Source organism: Triticum aestivum, chromosome 4A (genome assembly GCF_018294505.1).
Source record: "Triticum aestivum cultivar Chinese Spring chromosome 4A, IWGSC CS RefSeq v2.1, whole genome shotgun sequence".
In the NCBI taxonomy this organism is placed as follows: domain Eukaryota; kingdom Viridiplantae; phylum Streptophyta; class Magnoliopsida; order Poales; family Poaceae; genus Triticum; species Triticum aestivum.
The window spans coordinates 467,912,560-467,933,010 of record NC_057803.1 but is presented as its reverse complement, the minus strand read 5'-3'; the positions used below and the strand labels follow the sequence as shown (position 1 = coordinate 467,933,010).

General features: G+C 46.0%; 2 protein-coding genes across 2 annotated transcripts; both read right to left on the bottom strand.

Annotated features, from left to right (window-relative positions):
• Nucleotides 1-8,355: 8,355 nt before the first annotated feature.
• LOC123086417 (40S ribosomal protein S16) lies at nt 8,356-9,114 on the bottom strand. Its single transcript, XM_044508181.1, has one exon. It carries the CDS (start codon nt 9,020-9,022, stop codon nt 8,573-8,575), a length of 450 nt encoding a protein of 149 aa, XP_044364116.1. The 5' UTR covers nt 9,023-9,114; the 3' UTR covers nt 8,356-8,572.
• Nucleotides 9,115-11,333: 2,219 nt separating this feature from the next.
• LOC123086415 (probable arabinosyltransferase ARAD1) lies at nt 11,334-14,204 on the bottom strand. Its single transcript, XM_044508180.1, has 2 exons — nt 13,142-14,204; nt 11,334-12,188 (listed from the first exon to the last, which is right to left on the bottom strand). Exons 1-2 carry the CDS (start codon nt 14,066-14,068, stop codon nt 11,673-11,675), a joined length of 1,443 nt encoding a protein of 480 aa, XP_044364115.1. The 5' UTR covers nt 14,069-14,204; the 3' UTR covers nt 11,334-11,672.
• Between the last annotated feature and the right edge of the window lie 6,247 nt (nt 14,205-20,451).

The window sequence follows — 20,451 nt, the reverse complement described above, 5'->3', positions numbered from 1 at the left end:
AACATAATCTCGGTGAGACCGATTACACAAACTTGGTAAGACCGACTTTGGTAATAAGCTAACCAGAGAGTTGGTCAGGCAAACTCGGTGGGACCAATTCGCTCATCTCGGTGAGACCGAAACATTATGAAGGGAAAACAGAGAGTTTGCATTACGAACTCGGTGGGACCGATCGCTCATTTTGCTTGGACCGAAATGTTACAAAGGGAAATAGAGAGTTTACAATCCCATCTCGGTGAGACCGAGATCCCTATCGGTGAGACCGAAAAGATTAGGGTTTTGTGGCAGTGGCTATGCCAACTGAACTCGGTGGCGCCGGATAGAAATTTTTGGTGGGACCGAGTTTGACTTTTGGTTTGGGACATATGTGGATATGAGAAAGTGGTTGATGGTTTTGGAGCATATCACTAAGCATTTTGAGCAAGTAACCCATTAAGCAACACCTCATCCCCTTTTAATAGTATTGCCTTTTCCTATGGACTCAATGTGATCTTAGATCACTAAAAGGTAAAATGTAGAGTCTTGAGCTTTAGAGCTTGATCCAATCTTTTGTCCTTAGCATTTTGAGGGGTCCACTTTTCTAATCCATGCCATGCCAATCACTGAGCTTTCCTGAAATATTTATCTTGAAATAGTATTACCTCAATGAGCTATATGTTGTTAGGAATTACCAAAACCACCCAGGGATAGTTGCACTTTCAAGATCATTGAGACCAAATTCTATGATCTTGATCTGAAAGTGACTGAGATGCAAACAGCTATTAAGCAGCTCCAGGAGGAAGCAGAGGAGAGAAAAGGGCAGGCTACCACAGATGCCTTTTAGAGAGTGCCCAAAGGTCAGAGGTCTACTGCACTACCCATTGCTGACACTAGAGCAACTACTGCTGATTATCACATACTTCTCAAAGCGACGATGTATTTCTATCTTATTATCATTTGTCGAAGCTTTGATCTATATGTTGTCATCAATTACCAAAAAGGGGGAGATTAAAAGTGCAACTATCCCTGGGTGGTTTTGGTAATTCCTAACAACATATAGCTCATTAAACTAATGCTATTTCAAGATGATCATTTCACAAAGTTTAATGATTAGCATGGCATGGATTAGAAATGTGAACCCCTCAAAATGCTAAGGACACAAATTGGCTCAAGCCCAAGACTCTACATTTTCATTTTAGTGATCCAAGATCACATTGAGTCCATAGGAAAAGCCAATACTATTAAAAGGGGATGAGGTATTGCTTAATGGCTTGCTTGCTCAAAATTCTTAGTGATATGCTCCAAAAGCCCTCAACCACTTTCTCATATCCACATATGTCCCAAACCAAAGTCAAACTCGGCCCCACCGAAATTGTCTATCCGGTGCCACCGAGTTCACTTGACATAGCCACTGCCAGAAACCCTAGTCATTTCGGTCCCACCGATAGGGATCTCGGTCTCACCAAGATGGGATTGCAAACTCTCTACTTCCCTTTGTAACGTTTCGGTCCAACCGAGATGAGCGATCGGTCCCACCGAGTTCGCAATGCAAACTCTTTGTTTCCCTTTCGTAACGTTTCGGTCTCACCGAAATGAGCGATTCGGTCCCACTGAGTTTGCCTAACCAACTCTCTGTTTGCCTATTACAGAAATCGGTCCTACCAAGTTTATGTGATCGGTCTCACCGAGATTACGTTATGCCCTAAACCTAATGAAATCGGACTCACCGAGTTGACATGTCAGTCCCACCGAAAATCCTAACGTTCACATTTTGAACTAAATCGGTCTGACCGAGTTTCATGATTCGGTCCAATCGAGTTTGGTAAATTGTGTGTAACAGTTAGATTTTGTGTGGAGGCTATTTATACCCCTCCACCCACTCTTCATTCGTGGAGAGAGCCATCAGAACATGCCTACACTTCTACCATTCATTTTCTGAGAGAGAACCACCTACTCATGTGTTGAGACCAAGATATTCCAATCCAACCATAAGAATCTTAATCTCTAGCCTTCCCCAAGTTGCTTTCCACTCAAATCATCTTTCCACCAAATCCAAATCCTTGAGAGAGAGTTGAGTGTTGGGGAGACTATCATTTGAAGCACAAGAGCAAGGAGTTCATCATCAACACACCATCTATTACCTTTTGGAGAGTGGTGTCTCCTAGATTGGTTAGGTGTCACTTGGGAGTCTCCGACAAGATTGTGGAGTTGAACCAAGGAGTTTGTAAGGGCAAGGAGATTGCCTACTTCGTGAAGATCTACCCAAGTGGGGCAAGTCCTTCGTGGGCGATGGCCATGATGGGATAGACAAGGTTGCTTCTTCGTGGACCCTTCGTGGGTGGACCCTCCGTGGACTTGCGCAACTGTTACCCTTCGTGGGTTGAAGTCTCCATCAACGTGGATGTACGATAGCACCACCTATCGGAACCACGCCAAAATCTCCGTGTCTACATTGTGTTTGCTCCCTCCAAACTCCTCCCTTTACCTTCATATGCAAATGTTTTACATTCCACTGCTATACTCTTAGAATTGCATGTGTAGGTTGATTGCTAGACTTGTACTAACTTGCTAAAATCTGCCAAGACTTAAAATTGGGAAAAGGCTAGATTTTTATTTTCGTCAAGTAGTCTAATCATCCCCCCTCTGGACATACTTTTGATCCTACACCGGCCCCAAACAAGCCAAATCAAAAGTGCCCAAGGTCAAGGATGATTTGCCAATGTCTAAAACAAAATCAAAGTTGGGATGCCCACTCGGCTTGCCACATTAGCAAAAGAGAAAGCTGAGGCAACTTAGTGGCGAAGAGCTTGAAAAGAGAAACATGGCATGGGTTCCCAAAGGAAGTACTCCAAATAAGAATAATGTGCAAGCTTCCTTTCCAAGAAGTGTAGCAAAGGTGAAGAAGGAAAATTGTGGAAACTGTTAACAACCAAGTCGAAGGTTTGCACATCGAAATCTTCGGCCCACACATTATCCATATTCTTCCACTATGCCATTGATGCCTATGCTATGGGATCCATCCTCGTGTATGATTGATTACCATCCATGGGCTTATTTTGATCCATAGATGCATTATAATTTCTTACATCGTGAAAGGGTTTTACCAAATCACTAGTCATTTGAATAGCTGCAATTTTGTTGCTCATCCAAATGGCCGATATAGAATTATCGTCCTAAGCATAAACATGGCCCATATATAAATATCGCCATAAGCATAAACATGACCGATATATATTTTTCGCCCTACAAACTGACCGATGGAGCGTTGACATCGTCCTTAGATCAAACTCGATACAAGTTATTTTTCGGTGCACAAGCTTTGCCAAAAACAGGGGCCATGTGTTGACACCGGTTTTTGGCACGAATGATAACATAACCAAGATGGCCTAAACTGAAACAGTGTCCAATACGAAAAAGCTTTGTATGGTCAAAATAAACAACTGTTATCTTTGGGTCATTGCCATCCGATCTCATCTCAGGGGACGAAGATGTGCTCGGAGTGCTAAGATTTGGCATTTGAATTACTGTTCAATCAATTACGCCTCTAAGAAGACATCATATGAGAAAGTGTTCTATATGGATTGGCTTTGTCTCGTTGAGGCAATCAATTTTTATATTTGAATCATCTCAATCTAAGGCTGTATGCAAAAGTTACGGCCAAACCCGCGCGCTGCTGCAGTTGATGGCCAGATTGTGTGGGATGGAAACATGATCATCCGACCGAAGGCCAAACGAAAGGCGCGGACATTCAGGCTATTGTCCAGGTAGACAACAGAAGGTTCAAAATTGAAGCCGGACAATCCGAGAAAACTTTTGGATTGGAGTCTGGATATCTAGGCAATACTCACTTTTTTTTCTCTCATGCAAAAATTTAAAAACAGGCGAAAACACCTTCAAGATGACCTCAAATCTAAAAATGTTTGAAACGGATAGATTTGGTTTTGGGCGCATCTCCATCCAACGTCGTATATAAACTATAGAACCCGAAAACCAAGTCCAGAGTCCGGTTAATTTTGGGAGGGTTTGGACGAGATTTGGGGTCCTTTTCTTGTACCAGAAGTCCAGCCGCCTCATAAACAACAATTAAACAACAAGACACACCAATCTATCACTTTTTATCTTTTTTATTTTCTCCTTTACCTTAGTTCTTCTTCTTCCTCGTTTGTTCTTCATGTTCGATGATAGTGATCCATGAGGCCTAGTCAACATGGCAATGGGTACCCGCTACCCACGAACCCGACAGGTAAAAATCCTATTAGGGTAAGGGTATGAGAAATTAAAATACCCATGGGTTTCTAAATGGGAAAAATTATACCCAATGGGTAAGGCGGGTACGGGTATGGAAAGGCAATACCCATACCCGCGAACCCTCAAACCAGTATAATAATAACCCTGTCAATTAGGTCCCATGTGTCATTGACTTAGATGAAAAAAAAACTAAGCTACCACTAGACCTAGCCACGCCCCACCCCCTCCAAATTCCCGGTCCAAAACTGTGCCCCACCCCCTTGCGCCATCACACACACATACACCACCAAATCGCGCCCACTTGCTAACCCTAGGCAGTCGGCGCTGCGCCGCCACCAAGCCACCACCGCTGCTTGCATCAAAGCAACCAGCCGCCTCCGGCCTGCTCCTTCTCCTGATCTCCTAGCTGGGTATATGTGCTGAAATATTGTATATGTGCTGAGATGCTGTCAATATGTGTCAAAATACTGAAATGTAAATGCTCAAGTATACACGCCTAGCTGGGTATGTGCTGAGATGCTGTCAATATGTGTCAAAATACTGAAATGTGAATGCTCAAGTATACACGCCTGCTAGGTATTTTTACACACGGGTATTACCCGTACCCAGCCGAGTACAGGTATGGGAACAGTTTGAAACCTAGGGTGCAGGTACAAATATGGGCGGAAAATTTTGAGACAGGTGCGAGTATGGGCACTAGGCAGCCCACGCCACTCGGGGCTATGAGGGGCGATGAGGTCGACCTAGGAAGCCCACGCCATTGGCTCTGAAAGCGCCCAGCTCCCCACGTCCACGATCGCAGCTTCTGCATTAGTGGTCGTAGTCGACACCTTCGCCCGGTCGCCAGCAATGCTGGGTTCAAATTGCACCGACAAGACATGAAGGGGGGCGCTAAGAGCATCTTCAGCCGCGCCCCCAACAGGCCCTCCCCATGCGTTTTTGCCTCACTGACGCCGAAAAAACAGTCCAGTCGCGCCTCCAGAAGCCCGTTTTTCGCCGACTCGGGCCGAAACTGGTGCCGGCGGACCCAGGCCGAACCCGGCGCCCTGCGGGGCGCCTGCACAAGCGAAAAGGTCGTGTGGGTCCGCCTTGTCAGCGAGTCGAGCGCCTCTTCCCGCCGTTTCATCCCGCTTTTCCCCCACTTCCCTCTCATTCTCTCCACCTCCCGCCCAATCTCCCACTCGCCTCCGCCGCCATGCCACCGAAGAAGTACGTCGCCCCCCGCGCCGCGGCAACCGCGACCGCCCCCGTCGCCCAGCCGAAGCAGAGGAAGTCGAGGGCGCCGTCGTCCAAGCCACCGAGCATGACAAACACCGAGTGGAGGGTGGAAGTTTAGCGACGGGAGGCTGTCACCGCCGACCGGCAGAACAGGGCGATCGCCAAGAAGGCCCGTGACAACGCGACGCATGTGGCGGCGGCTTCGGCGAACCAAGCCGAGGCCGAGGCGACTCGCGCGGGGATGATGAATCCACCCGGCAGCCACGCCCAGTACGCGCCCTGGGGCCAGCAAGGCGTTGGTTCTCCGTTGCCGCAGCCATGTGGATGCACACCCTCACCGGGCTACGCCGACGGGGACGCGCACGGTGGGTTCAACCCCAACGTCACCTTCCCCATGGACACCCGGCCCAGCGGACGCCCTCGCCCGCCTTCACCGGCGTGCAGTACCCTCCATACAACTACTCGCCGCCCGCCTACGCGTCCTCCCGAACACCCCCTCTCCGCCGTGGAGCGCTGCCCTTCTCGCACCTCGGCGACACCGACGAGACCGAGGCCAACATGGATGACATCATCGTGATAGGCTCGGTCGCGGCCGCCGCGTCTCCCGGGTTCGCCATCCCGGACGACACCGTGGATCTGAGCGGCGGCATGGAAGGCGAGCTCGGCTACGTCTACGGCGAGGAGGAGCAGGAGGAGGAGGAGGACGAAGAGGAGGAGGAGGCCGAAGAGGAGGAGGAGGAGGAGGAGCCGACGACTGTTCCGGCGAGAAGGAGCAAGAAGAAAAAGCGGGCGGCCAGGTCCGGCGAGCCGCGCATCAAGTGGGCGTCCAAGGAGGAGGAATGCCTCGCCGAAGCATGGAAAGTCGTCTGCCTCGACCCGACCACCGGCACAAACCAGAGCATCGAGACGTACTGGGAGCGCATTAAGGCCGAGTTCGACGAGCGCAAGCTCGTCGACCCCTACTTTAAAGGCGTCTACATGCAGCGCGGGGCGAAGGCGACGGCGAACCATTTGGGGCGTATCCAGGGGGCGTACAACAAATGACATGGGATCGTGGAGGAGGTCGCGGCTCGCCCGAAGAGCGGCGCCAGCGTTGAGGATCAGGTATGGCACACCGTTCTCCCGCCTCTCTTCGCCGAGTGCACCCGCCAACTGTTTGTTCCTCCGCGCAGTTGCTACGCATGTTCGCCATTTATCGGCAGGGCAACGACGACGCCGAATTCAAGTACATCCACGTTTACAAGCACATTGACAAATGCAAGAAGTTGACGGAAGTCCGGCGCACCCTCGACAAGGCCAGGGAGACCTACAAGCCGGACGCGCCGACTCCAAGCGCGTCAGACAGGCAGCCGGACGGCAACAAATGTGCCAAGAAGGGGAAACACGCCGACACGGCCACCACTCGAGTGCAGGAGTCCATCGAGCACTGCAGCACTGACGCACAGGCCCGGGCCGCCCTTCGTGAAGAGAAGACCGAGGCACGGTGGTCGGCGTTGATGTCGAGCAGCGCCATCAAGCTCGACCTACTCCGGACCAACGTCGCTGCGAAGAAGAGAAACACCGACCTGGCTTTCCCGCTGGGCGGGGCGGACATGCTCCAGAGCAATGACGAGGCGATCAAGGCGTGGTACTTGGCGGAGCAGGGCCTCATCCTGAACCAGCTTTCATCGACGACGACGCCCACGCCGACTTCGCCACCAAGCCCGACTGATGATGCCGCCAAGAACACCCGCAACACAAAAGCCACGCTGACGCCGCCCAGCACAGAGACCCCGCCAAGCCCGCGCATGCCGACTCCGCCGACGACGAAGGCCGCCCTCGCCGTCTGATGCGCACGCGCGTCCTTTCTGTTTTTTGTACACCGAACTTGTGTGAGCGGGAATGAGACTATGTTTAAATATGCCGCGGCTGGGGGGGGGGGGGGGGGGGGGGGGCGGCGCTGGGAGCCACCAGGCCGCTTTTTTTCTCTAAAGACACGACCATCACATAAGGAAAGGGAGAGGTCCACATGGTAGGAGGTTTCTTCTTTGTAATTTGCTGGGAAATAACAGTAGGTTTCTTCTTGTGATTCCGGAAAATAACAGTTGTGCAGGTTTCTTCAAGACCCCAGACGGCAAAGTTCCAGGCCGCTCGGCCGGATAGAACAACTTCCCAATAAGAAGCGCATTGTATACTGGACATGCAGCCATGTAGGGGATATAGAAATTGCCTCGCACAAAATTACGAGCCCACCGTATACTAAGTCAATGAAAATACAAAGACCACCCAAAATTATAAGCCCAATGTAACATCAAACAAGGGCATAACTTCCATATAAAATGCCAGAGAGTTTGGTTATGTTACTGTTTTATACTCAACTCAAAATACATTTTAGATACATCCATTTCCGCAACAAATAATTTCGGACGGCAGGAATACATAAATAATGCGAAGAACATGCCACTGGGGTATCAGATTGGGCATTAAAATGCCCCAAAACTGGCAGCGGCATAATACCAAGCTACAGAGAGACCCAAGCAAATGCTGGCCCTCAATCTAACCCAGATAGAAATGCTTAACTAAAAGCAACACCAAAAAACAATGGCGAATAAACATGGCCATGAATCGGCATCACAGGATAAATTCACAACATTAGTATCAATGATGATAGGCTGATAGCAACATGCAGGGTCTAAAACAATTACCAACAGCTGAAGGAGATGCTTAATCTTGGAAGTGGAAGTACACATAGATAAGGAACAATATTCTAAGAATCGGTACGATCACAGCATCAGGCGTTGTTCACCTCCCAACATGCAAAACATTTTGTGCAATACTTGCTACTAGAAATGACGGCCATATCATTCACAGATTCTAAATAAAGCTGCATTTTACCTATTCAACTAAATATCAAATCGCAAACAGTTAAGCTCAAACAGAACATTCAGTTTCATCATTAACATAAGATTATGATAGCAAAACCCCTTCGTCAACTAGGCAGGATACTGCAGACAACTCACAGTTCTTAGAGATCATATCCAATTCATTGGTTCAAAAGAAAACAAACTACTAGCGGTAAAAGGTAGATAGATAGGCAGGCAAGGAGTAGGCCACCGCCGCCATACCCAACAAGAGATCTCGCCGGAGCTCAACGGTACGACTTCTGGAAACGCGCGCGGGCACCGCGACCGCCAAACTTCTTGGGCTCGCAGCGGCGCGGGTCGGCGACGAGGAGCGTCCGGTCGTAGCGGCCGAAGATCTCCTTCACCTCCTTCTTGGCCGCCTCGTCGACGTACTTCTGGTAGTAGGCGACGAGAGACTTCGCGATGGCCTGGCGGATGGAGTAGATCTGGCTCGTCTTCCCTCCGCCGCGGACGCGGATACGCATGTCGATGTCCTTGAAGCGGGACCTGCCGGCGAGAAGGATCGGCTCGAAGGCCTTCAGGCGGAGCATCTCGGGGCGGATGAGCTCGATGGGGGCGCCGTTGACCTTGATGAGGCCGCGCCCGGGTTTGCAGTAGGCCACGGCGACGGCGGTCTTCTTCCGGCCGAAGCACTGGACGGTGCCCGGCGTCGGGCGGGTGAGAACGGCTGCCATGGTGGCTGCGGCGGTGTGCTTGGTTGCTGTGAGCGCGGCGGCGCAGGTTAGGGTTTTTGGTGGCGGCGCGTAGAGGGGATCACGGCGGCGAGAGAACGATTATATAGCGTGGAGGCGTTAGGGTTTCGGCCTCATTCGCGCAGCACGTCCTATGACATGTGGGACCGACCTCGAAGGTAATGGGCCGAGCTGATCAATTGGAGTTTATGTGGGCCTGCAAGTACTGGGCTTTCTATGGTATGGCCTACGGGTGGGTTGTTGTCGTCAATAAGAGGGCGCGATGGGAGGAGCAGGAAGCTAGGGTTTCGACCCGAACACTACTTGATCTTATCCGAGCGAGCCGTCCGGCGGCGCCGCGGCGGCCGGAGTCGTCTCTCCCATCGGCCGCGCCGCCACCGTGGTCCACGATGGGCTTGCGGGAAGGTGGCGCGCGACGTTTGGGTTGAGAGACGCGGCATCCGCGGCAGCTGCCGGCGGCGAGCGATGACGACTGCCCGCGGTCGGAGCGCGCGCGATGATGGCCGCGCGGGCTCACCCAACAAACAAAACAATCTCATTACTTTCTTGCTTTCTTCGAAGGGTTTTCATCTTTTTTTTGATCGATTTCTTTTTGTTCGTTTTTTGCTTGTGCTTGCTATTTGTATTCCTGAGCAAATTGTTCTCTTCAGTATGTTTTTGGTTCAGTAGGATATTTTTCCTGCGGAAGTGCATATCAAGTATGGTTTTTTTTTTTTTTTTTGCGGATTCGAGTTAAATCTCTTGTCTAATACTCCTAAATCACCATCCATAATAGTAGAAAGTAATCTGTTATTATGGGTGTTGATTTGCTGAACTTACACAGAATTCAGATTGTTATTCTGCAGGTTGAATCTTTGATTGCTCTCTTGGAAGCGGGAATTTGCTAGTTTTCCTGTTCGAGACGAATACATGACCTGGAGACTGTTATAGTGTAGTTTATCTATAATAAGGTGTCTAATTTCGTTAGGAGCTGCGCGCTGTAATCTTTCTCTTATTGGTTGGCGGCTGCCAGCAGGCAGATTCAGCCTGTTAGTGGAGGATCATGTTGTAATATTATTAACTGTATTTGTATATGACAAAGATTCAAAGAAATGCCGTTGTAATATGTTTTGCGAGCCCGTTGTATACTTGTGTCTCAGTACTGTGAAATTATATGATAATATATCCTTTCGTTCACTCTATATAAATTTTATTTGAATGTTTTTTGATTATACGAGTAAATGTTTTTCAGTTCTATGTGCTGAATCATGAAATCTGTTTCTTATTGTTTCAGAGATCTGCCTACGGTTTTGGAGTGGTATAGCAGAGATTACATGTAATGTAATGGTAAGGGCCTCTTTGATTTGCAGGATTCTAAAAATGCCGGAATAGGAAGAACATAAGGGCTTCTTTGATTCAAAGGAATTTTATAGGATTTCTGAAGGACTGAAATCCTTAGGATTTTTTTCTATATTGGTCTTTTTATTCATGGATCCCATAGAATTTTTTTCTATGAAATCTTTTGTACTACATTTCATAGGAAATTTAACATCCACTCCAACCTCTTTTTACAATTTCTTTGTTTTTTCCGTGGCATCAAACAAGCATTGCTAATTTTATAGGATTTAAATGAGCATGCCACTCCAACCATACACTTTTCCTATTCTTACGTTTTCAAAATCCTACGAATCAAAGAGGCCCTAAGATTTTGGGTTGTTTGATTGCATCATAGGAAAAACAAAAAACAAAATCCAAAAAGGTTTTGAGTAAATGCTAAAAATTCAATGAGAAGTAGTATAAAAAGTCCTTAGAAAAAAAATCATATAGGACTCATAATCTTATGAATCAAACAACCAACAGAGGAAAAATTCATAAGGATTCTAACCATCCAAAATTCCTATGAAAATCCTTTGAATCGAAGGAGCCCAAACTTCTTGATTTGCCTTTATGCTGGACCTTTTTTGAGACGCAGAATACACAACATAAATTCACATGAGATAAATCGCTTTGGTCACAACATCATCGGAAAATGCTGGACCTTTCTTGAGACGCAGAATACGCTTTGGTCACAACATCATCGGAAACAGCTACTAGCATGGATCCCACTTCTATAATTTCAAAATAGTCCCTCGGTCTGGAAATACTTGTAGGAGAAATTGATGTATCTAAATGTATTTTAGTCATCCACTTTTATCCATTTATGCGACAAGTAATTCTGGATGGAGGGACTATTTTTAAGTAAATTATAGAAGTGGGATAAAACTCTGAGCAAACATACATTCTGAGCTATCTGTCGGACGGAGTACATGTTACATCAACAATAAGCATTTGCCTTCCTAACATACATTCAACTGGACCGATAAAAGTCTGAGCTATCTGTTTTTGTTCCAAGGTATAACCAAACATTCAACCTGAATCTTCTAATTTACAATGTTCCTCAAAGGGAAAATGCAACTGATGTGCCAGTGTCAGTGAATGCTGTGTTAGATTAGCCTAGAAGCAAGATACATACACACTTTTTCCTGTTTATTTGGTTCCTCTTTCAGATCTTGAAAATCCTCTAAACATATGTGACTTCGTCCGAACCGAAGGCACCTTTCCTAGCCACCCTATCATCTGGATCACATCATCAATACATACACCTCCTTCCTGTTTATTTGCTTCCTCTTTCAGATCTTGGAGATCTTCTAAACCTATGTGCCTTCAGTCGGATCGAAGGCACCTTCCTGGCCAATGCTTGCCAGATCATCTGAACCGCATCATCCTTATGAGATGGGAACTGGTACTCAAAATGTTTATCCACTTCTTTGAGCCTCTTCCACATCCTTGTCCATCGATGCTTGTTTATGCCTTTAATTAGTCTCATCAAGTAGCCCTTTTTAATAGCATCAGAGGAACGGACAAAGATGGAGAACTTTGAATAGTCTAGGATATCCTCGTAAGGGAGCTCAATGTCGTCGCTTATGATAACAGGGACACAGTGGCTTACTATAGCGTCAAAGAGACGATTGGAAGACGGGGTATCCCCGGCAATGTTTAGGCAAAACTTTGATGAGTGCATTCCCTGGCTGGCTTTGCTGACACCATGATCCTGGACGCTTCCGAAGGAAAAGAAAACATCCTTCTCATCTTTGAGCATATTATACAGTTCCTGCCGAATGTTTCCTCCCTGGAAAAGAAAATATGATGTGATATATCATGGCACCAAACACTAGTTTTCTCACATACAGACATAACGGGGTTAAAATCTGCAACATGTATTAATATATACTACTCCCTCCATCCCACAACATAAGATGTTATTACAACCATATATGGTTGTAATAACATCTTATATCATGGGACGGAGGGAGTATCTTTTAAATAAGAACTTATGCACAACACCTATCTACCAGCGATCCCACAACATAAGATGTTATTACAACCATATATGGTTGTAATAACATCTTATATCATGGGCCGGAGGGAGTATCTTTTAAATAAGAACTTATGCACAACATCTATCTACCAGCGATCAAGGAGATGCACAAATTGTGTTCCGATTCATGCATAAGGCTGAAAATTTTCTGAGTATATTTAATTCATCTCAACCAAGGTGAGGGGAACCACCTTGATGGTTTTAAGTTTTAGATGGCGCCAAGCTATCCAATTTGCCTCATCGTGTATTCAGAAGCACTAGCTGGTTTATAATGTACACGGTTTAATACTAATAACATTTGCTACTATCAGCCACAACTCAAAATATGGCAGTTTGTAGTAGCACTATAGCAGTAACTTGTGCAGCTAAAACTGAAAACACATCAAAGCTGGAATTCTGAAATCTTAGGATCTTACCTAAGAAATGCCTAATGATCGCTCCACCCATCATAGTCTCAGCCTAATGATTCAGTTACGACAATTTTACCAAATTCTACGACAATTTACCAAATTCTGAATTATGTCACCCAATATAAATCTCACCAATTCTCTGCATCACCTAAACCTACTTGCCAAATACCAGCAGGCTTCTGCGAGAATTAAGCAGTGCCATTATAGTATGTCATGATTGGCGTCTCATAGTCATAGGTTATACAGAATTTAGTTTGCAGTGTGCAGAACAAGATTAGTAGGCACAATTATTACCTCCTTCCTGTAAATGGCTCCCCGGAAGTATAACAATGTCGGCCGATCATCAAACCCGGCTGTGTCATTCAAAAATGTCTTCGCCATATGTCGGTATGGCGCAATGAGATCCTTCTCCAAGCTGGCAACCCTGGGGTGGTACCTCCCGAAGTCAGACAGCACGAACACTGCTGGGAACAGCGCCGATCGGGCGTGGAGCAAGCTGTTGGGGTGGTGCGCGACGACGACATGGTCGGCACCGCCGGACCTCTTCCACTCCGGCTGCGCCACCAGATACCTGACGAGCTTCTCCTGTAGGGACGTGTCTCTGCTTACCTTCTCCGGCGGCACGGCCTTGGAGTGGCGGTTGTAGCTGAGGGACGCGAAGAAGGGGACGAAGATCACGTCCGCATCACGAGAGTCGGCAACCCTCACCGCCGGACCGCACGGTGCAACTGACGAGGATGCCAGGAGGTCCAGCGTGAGCCAGTACTCCACGCTGTGCTGCTGGTTAAGCCCACCGGGGTAGCGCGGGACTGTGCCGCCCCTGACGTCAGGCCAGACGCCGCCGCCGTTCCCCGAAGGTGGGGCCCAGCCGAGTAGCCCGAAGTGGAACTCCGGCGGCATGTCGTAAACGAACACCCTGACGGCGGCGTCGCGGGGGTCGCATCTCCCAGGTTCAGCAGCCGCCGCCGAGCCGGAGCTGGGGTCGTCGGGGCGGCCATTCTCATCAAGAAAGGAGAGCTCTTTACCCTTGGCGGCGGATGTTACACTCACACCGATAGGGAGGGCCGAGAAGTCGGCGGGGCTGGCCGGGACGGGGAGGCCGGTGTCGGCGGGGCGCCAGCGGCTGGCGCCGGCGGCGGCGAAGAGGAAGATGGTGGAGGCGACTAGGACGGTGGCCGCCGCTAGCGGCAGGAGGAGGGCGCGAGCACGGGGCGGCGCCATGGAGCGCGAGGCTCATGGCCGGAGTGGTGCACGGGGGAGCATGGCGAATCGTCGATCTGGTGGATTGGAAGGAAGGGGAAGCAAAAGTTGGGTTTTCCGTGTGGTCGGAGTTTGGTTGGTTCTGGGTGGTGAGTTGGCTGGCGTGTGCTTTCCGGACTGGGCCTTGAAAGTGACGTGACCATTCACCGATGGACTGGATTCTCCAAATAGGCTGCAGCAGCCAATTTTCTTTTCTCCCTTGCTATTTCTCATGTACTACTCCCTCCGTTCGACCGTTCCTACCGCTCAAAAAAAAAAAACTCTCGCTCCTAAATATAAGTCCTTTTAGTTAGAGATTCTAACAAAATAAGTGAATTTATACTTTAAAATTAGTATGTTGTCCTTAAAGAAATCTTCAAAAAAGACTTATATTTAGAAACGAAGGGAGTACCTGAAAACAACTCTAAAAAATCGGTTTTGCTAAAGCACATCTAGATGTGTCCTAAGTATTTTACATTAAAGTCTAAGTGTGGCAGGAGCACCTCTAGCCGCACGAGGATGCGAGTAGACGGTTTGGTTGGTGGTGTGTGGGAGGAGGGAGAAAGACATGCGCGTCTCAAAATGAATAGTGGTAGTTATTTGAAGGAGGAAATGGATGGTGGGTCATTAGATTTTGATACAGGAGATCTTCAAGCCTCGACCGCGTCATCAATACCATGAATATAAAACCGGCTAAGTCGTTTTCATGCTTAAAAGATTACAAATTTCAGTTTTTACTTAGTTTGGTCATGCTGTATATCTGTTGAATAAAGATGTTTTTCTCCTTGTTCATTTTGATCGTTCTAAGTAATTTACCCAAGTCAAGCCAGACTTGGGGGTTGTTAAATCTTTCATTTTAATCTGTGTCATAAAAGTCTAAGTGTTCTTCTTAAGTCGTTATGAAGCCTTTTCCTATTGCTCCTTTGTCGGCTCAAGTACTCGGCCAATAGCCACATTGTCGTACTTCTTTTGCCACTTAAATTCAGGCTCGGCCAATAGCCGGATTGCCTTACTTCTTTTGCCACTTAAATTTAAGGCAATCAGGTCAAGTCTTTGGGAAGTACAATAGCCGGATTCAATCCTCATGGGATCAAGTACTCGGGGGCTCAAGCCGACAATAACTGGATTCAACCAGCCTTCGCGTCCAACTTGAAGCTCGGGGGCTACTCCACACCTCTTTTTCTAAAGTATGCTGCCAAGTGAGAATTCAATCCTCACGCCAATTTTGTGAATCGACCTGAGTCTCAGGGACTATCGGGATCAGTGGTTTTTATTTTACCCTTCAGGTGCATACCGGATTTTAAGCCGGCACACACATTTATGGATACTGGTTGTATATCTCGACAGAGAATAAATTGCACCAATCAGAAAATATTCATGAAAAATCGGCTCGCAAAAGTCGGCTTGTCGGGACAACTTTTTTCCTCGGAGACTGACCATCTACATCGACAACTCAAGATCAAGGTGGTGCACACCATTTCGAAAACAATCCAACATGGAGATCTACGGCGAGCGGCTAGCTGTGCGGGAGACTTTTTCGGCGTGCTGGCCAGTCAAACTACTTCAACATTTCCAGAATACTGGGGTGGTATATGTCATCTGGGATGTAGTCGGGCACTAGAGCTCAGCTGCAAGAAGATACTGGTCGGGAAAGTTCTCGTTGGACCAGTTTCAAGACAGGCGATCGAAGATGACGAGTAGCTCGGATAAACCGTGGTGTGATATGTTCGATATAATTTTTGCGTGTTCTATGATGTTATATTATCATTCTTGAATGTTTTAAAATTATTTTATAGCAATTTTATATCATTTTTGGGACTAACCTATTAATATAGTGCCCAGTGCCAGTTGATGTTTTTTTGCTTGATTTTTACTTCGCAGAATATCAGTATCAAACGGAGTCCAAACGCAACGAAACTTTTTGGATAATTTTTCTGGACCGGAAGACACCTGATGGGCCAAAGAAGTACCAGAGGGGGCTTCAAGGGGAGAAGACGAAACACAATTCCAGAAATCTTTGTGCCCACCTCGGTGGCCTCCCGCATCGCCTCTTCGCCCTATAAATACCCAAATATTCCAGAAATCCTAGGGGAGAAAACGAAACACAATTCCAACTGCCGCAAGTTCCAGAACCACGAGATCCAATCTAGACACCATCACAGAGGGGTTCATCATCCTCATTGGTGCCTCTCCGATGATGCGTGAGTAGTTCATCATAGACCTACAGGTTCGTAGTCAGTAGCTAGATGGCTTCCCCTCTCTCTCTCTCTCTCTTGATTCTCAATACAATGGTCTCTTAGAGATCTATTTGATGTAACTCTTTTGCGGTGTGTTTGTAGGGATCTGATGAACTTTGAGTTTATGATCAGATCTATATCCATGAATATTATTTGAGTCTTCTTTGATCTCTTATATGCATGATTATTTATAGTCTCGTATTTCTTCTTTGAATCTTTGGTTTAGTTCGGTCAACTAGATCGATTTTTCTTGCCATGGGAAGATGTGCTTTGTGATGGGTTTGATCGTGTGGTACTCTTTCCCAGTGACAGAAAGGGCAGCAAGACACGCATGTATCATTGATATTAAGGATAACAATATGGGTTTTATTCCTACATGAATAGATCTTATCTACATCATGTCATCATTCTTATTCCATTACTCCATTTCTCCATGAACTTAATACACTAGATGCATGCTGGATAGTGGTCGATGTGTGGAGTAATAGTAGTAGATGCAGGCAGGAGTCGGTATACTAATCTTGGACGTGATGCATATATATTGATCATTACCTTGGATATCTTCATAACTATTCGATTTTCTATCAATTGGTCAACAGTAATTTGTTTACCCATCATGTGCTATTTCTTGAGAGAAGCCACTAGTGAAATCTACAGCCACGGGGTCTACTCTTTATCATATTTGCTTTCAGGTCTATTTTTATTTGCTTTTGTTTTTAGATCTATTATTCCAAGAAACCCAAAATACTTTGTTGCACTTTTTATTTGCATCTTTTATTTCGCCTTTTATCGAGATCTATTTATCCAATCTACCACAAATTTTATCCCGTCAACTTGACAATTTCTGACGCCGTTACCCGTAGAGGGATTGACAACCCCTCATAAGCGTCGGGTTGCAAGTATTTGTTCCTTGTGTGCAGGTACTGTTTACATAGTGTTGCTTGGTTCTCCTACTGGATTGATACATTGGTTTCATAACTAAGGGAAATACCTGCCGTAGCTGTCTGCATCATGGTTAGGAAACTTAACCATCTTTGATTAACGAGCTAGTCTAGTAGTGGCTTACTAGGGACACTGTATTTTGTCTATGTATCCACACATGTATCAAGTTTCTGGTTACCAGCATGAATAATAAACATTTATCATGATATAAGGAAATATAAATAACAACTTTATTATTGCCTCTAGGGCATATTTCCTTCAGTCTCCCACTTGCACTAGAGTCGATAATCTAGATTACATTGTAATGATTCTAACACCCATGGAGTCTTGGTGTTGATCATGTTTTGCTGGCTTAGTCAACGGGTCTGCCACATTCAGATCTGTATGTGTTTTGCAAATCTCTATGTCTCCCTCCATGACTTGATCACGGATGGAGTTGAAGTGTCTCTTGATGTGTTTGGTTCTTTTGTGAAATCTGGATTCCTTCGCCAAGGCAATTGCTCCAGTATTGTCTAAAAGATTTTCATTGGACCCGATGCACTAGGTATTACACCTAGATCGGATATAAACTCCTTCATCCAGACTCCTTCATTCGCTGCTTTGCTTGGAAGTGCACCAACTGACAGCTCCACCATGCAATATAAATACGTACGGTTTGTGACTTAGAGTCATCCGGATCAGTGTCAAAACTAGCATCGACGTAACCATTTACGACGAGCTCTTTGTCACCTCCATAGACGAGAAACATATCCTTAGTCCTTTTCAGGTACTTCAGGATGTTCTTGACCGCTCTCCGATGATCCGCTCCTGGATTACTTTGGTACCTCCCTGCTAGACTTATAGCAAGGCACACATCAGGTCTAGTACACAGCATAGCATACATGATAGATCCTATGGCCGAGGCATAGGGAATGACTTCCATTTTCTCTCTATCTTCTACAGTGGTCGGGCATTGAGTCTGGCTCTACTTCACACCTTGTAACATAGGCAAGAACCCTTTCTTTGACTGATCCATTTTGAAATTCTTCAAAACTTTATCAAGGTATGTGCTTTGTGAAAGTCCAATTAAGCGTCTTGATCTATCTCTATAGATCTTGATGCCCAGTATAGAAGCAGCTTCACCGAGGTCTTTCATTGAAAAAATCTTATTCGAGTATCCTTTTATGTTATCCAATTCTATATCATTTCCAATCAACAATATGTCATCCACATATAATATTAGAAATGCTACCGAGCTCCCACTCACTTTCTTGTAAATACATGCTTCTCTGAAAGACCGTATAAAACCATATGCTTTGATCACACTATCAAAGCGTATATTCCAACTCCGAGATTCTTGCATCAGTCCATAAATGGATCGCTGGAGCTTGCACACTTTGTTAGCACCTTTAGGATCGACAAAACCTTCTGGCTGCATCATATACAATTCTTCTTTGAGAAATCCATTAAGGAATGCAGTTTGGACGTCCATTTGCCAGATTTCATAATCATAAAATGCGGCAATTGCTAACATGATTTAGACAGACTTAAGCATCACTACGGGTGAGAAAGTCTCATCGTAGTCAACTCCTTGAACTTGTCGAAAACCTTCTGCAACAAGTCGAGCTTTGTAGAGAGTAACATCACCATTAGCGTCAGTCTTCTTCTTGAAGATCCATTTATTCTCTATGGCTTGCTGATCATCGGGCAAGTCAACCAAAGTCCACAATTTGATCTCATACATGGATCCTATATCAGATTTCATGGCCTCTAGCCATTTATCGGAATCTAGGCTCATCATCGCTTCCACATAGTTCGTAGGTTTGTCATGGTCTAGTAACATGACTTCCAGAACAGGATTACCATACCACTCAGGTGCGGAACATGCTCTGGTTTATGAGGTTCAGTAGTAACTTGATCTGAAGTTTCATGATCATTATCATTAACTTCCTCTCTAGTTGGTGTAGGCATCACTGGAACTGATTTATGTGATGAGCTACTTTCCAATTCTAGAGAAGGTACAATTACCTCATCAAGTTCTACTTTCCTCCCACTCACTTCTTTCGAGAGAAACTCCTTCTCTAGAAAGGGTCCATTCTTAGCAACAAAGATCTTGCCTTCAGATCTGTGATAGAAGGTGTACCCAACAGTTTCTTTTGGGTATCCTATGAAGACGCACTTCTCCGATTTGGGTTCGAGTTTATCAGGCTGAAGCTTTTTCACATAAGCATCGCAACCCCAAACTTTAAGAAACGACAGCTTAGGTTTCTTGCCAAACCACAGTTTATATGGTGTCGTCTCAACGGATTTAGATGGTGCCCTATTTAAAGTGAATGCAGATGTCTCTAATGCATAACCCCAAAATGATAGTGGTAAATCGGTAAGAGACATCATAGATCGCACCATATCAAATAAAGTACGGTTACGACGTTCGGACACACCATTATGCTGTGGTGTTCCGGGTGGCGTGAGTTGTGAAAGTAGTCCATGTTGTTTTAAGTGAAGGCCAAACTCGTACTCAAATATTCGCCTCCGTGATCAGACCGTAGAAACTTTATTTTCTTGTTACGATGATTCTCCACTTCACTCTGAAACTCTTTGAACTTTTCAAATGTTTCAAACTTGTGTTTCATTAAGTAGATATACCCATATCTGCTCAAATCATCTGTGAAGGTCGGAAAATAACGATACCCGCCGCGAGCCTCAACACTCATCGGACTGCATACATCGGTATGTATTATTTCCAATAAGTTAGTGGCTCGCTCCATTGTTTTGGAGAACGGAGTTTTAGTCATCCTTGCCCATGAGGCATGGTTCGCAAGCATCAAATGATTCATAATCAAGTGATTCCAAAAGTCCATCCGCATGGAGTTTCTTCATGCGCTTTACACCAATATGATCTAAATGGCAGTGTCACAAATATGTTGCACTATCATTATCAACTTTGCATCTTTTAGCATAAATATTATGAATATGTGTATCACCACGATCGAGATTCAACAAAAATTGACCACTCTTCAAGGGTGCATGACCATAAAAGATATTACTCATGTAAATAGAATAACCATTATTCTCCGATTTAAATGAATAACTGTCTCGCATCAAACAAGATCCAGATATAATGTTCATGCTCAACGCTGGCACCAAATAACAATTATTCAGGTCTAAAACTAATCCCAAAGGTAGATGTAGAGGTGGTGTGCCTAC

Bases quoted from the DNA above. Each gene is read 5' to 3' on its own strand.
- LOC123086417 (XM_044508181.1), bottom strand. From the start codon at position 9,022: ATGGCAGCCGTTCTCACCCGCCCGACGCCGGGCACCGTCCAGTGCTTC.
- LOC123086415 (XM_044508180.1), bottom strand. From the start codon at position 14,068: ATGGCGCCGCCCCGTGCTCGCGCCCTCCTCCTGCCGCTAGCGGCGGCC. The intron at 12,189-13,141 runs GTAATAATTGTG...TTTCTTTTCCAG, and splicing joins GAGCCATTTACAGGAAGGAG to GGAGGAAACATTCGGCAGGA.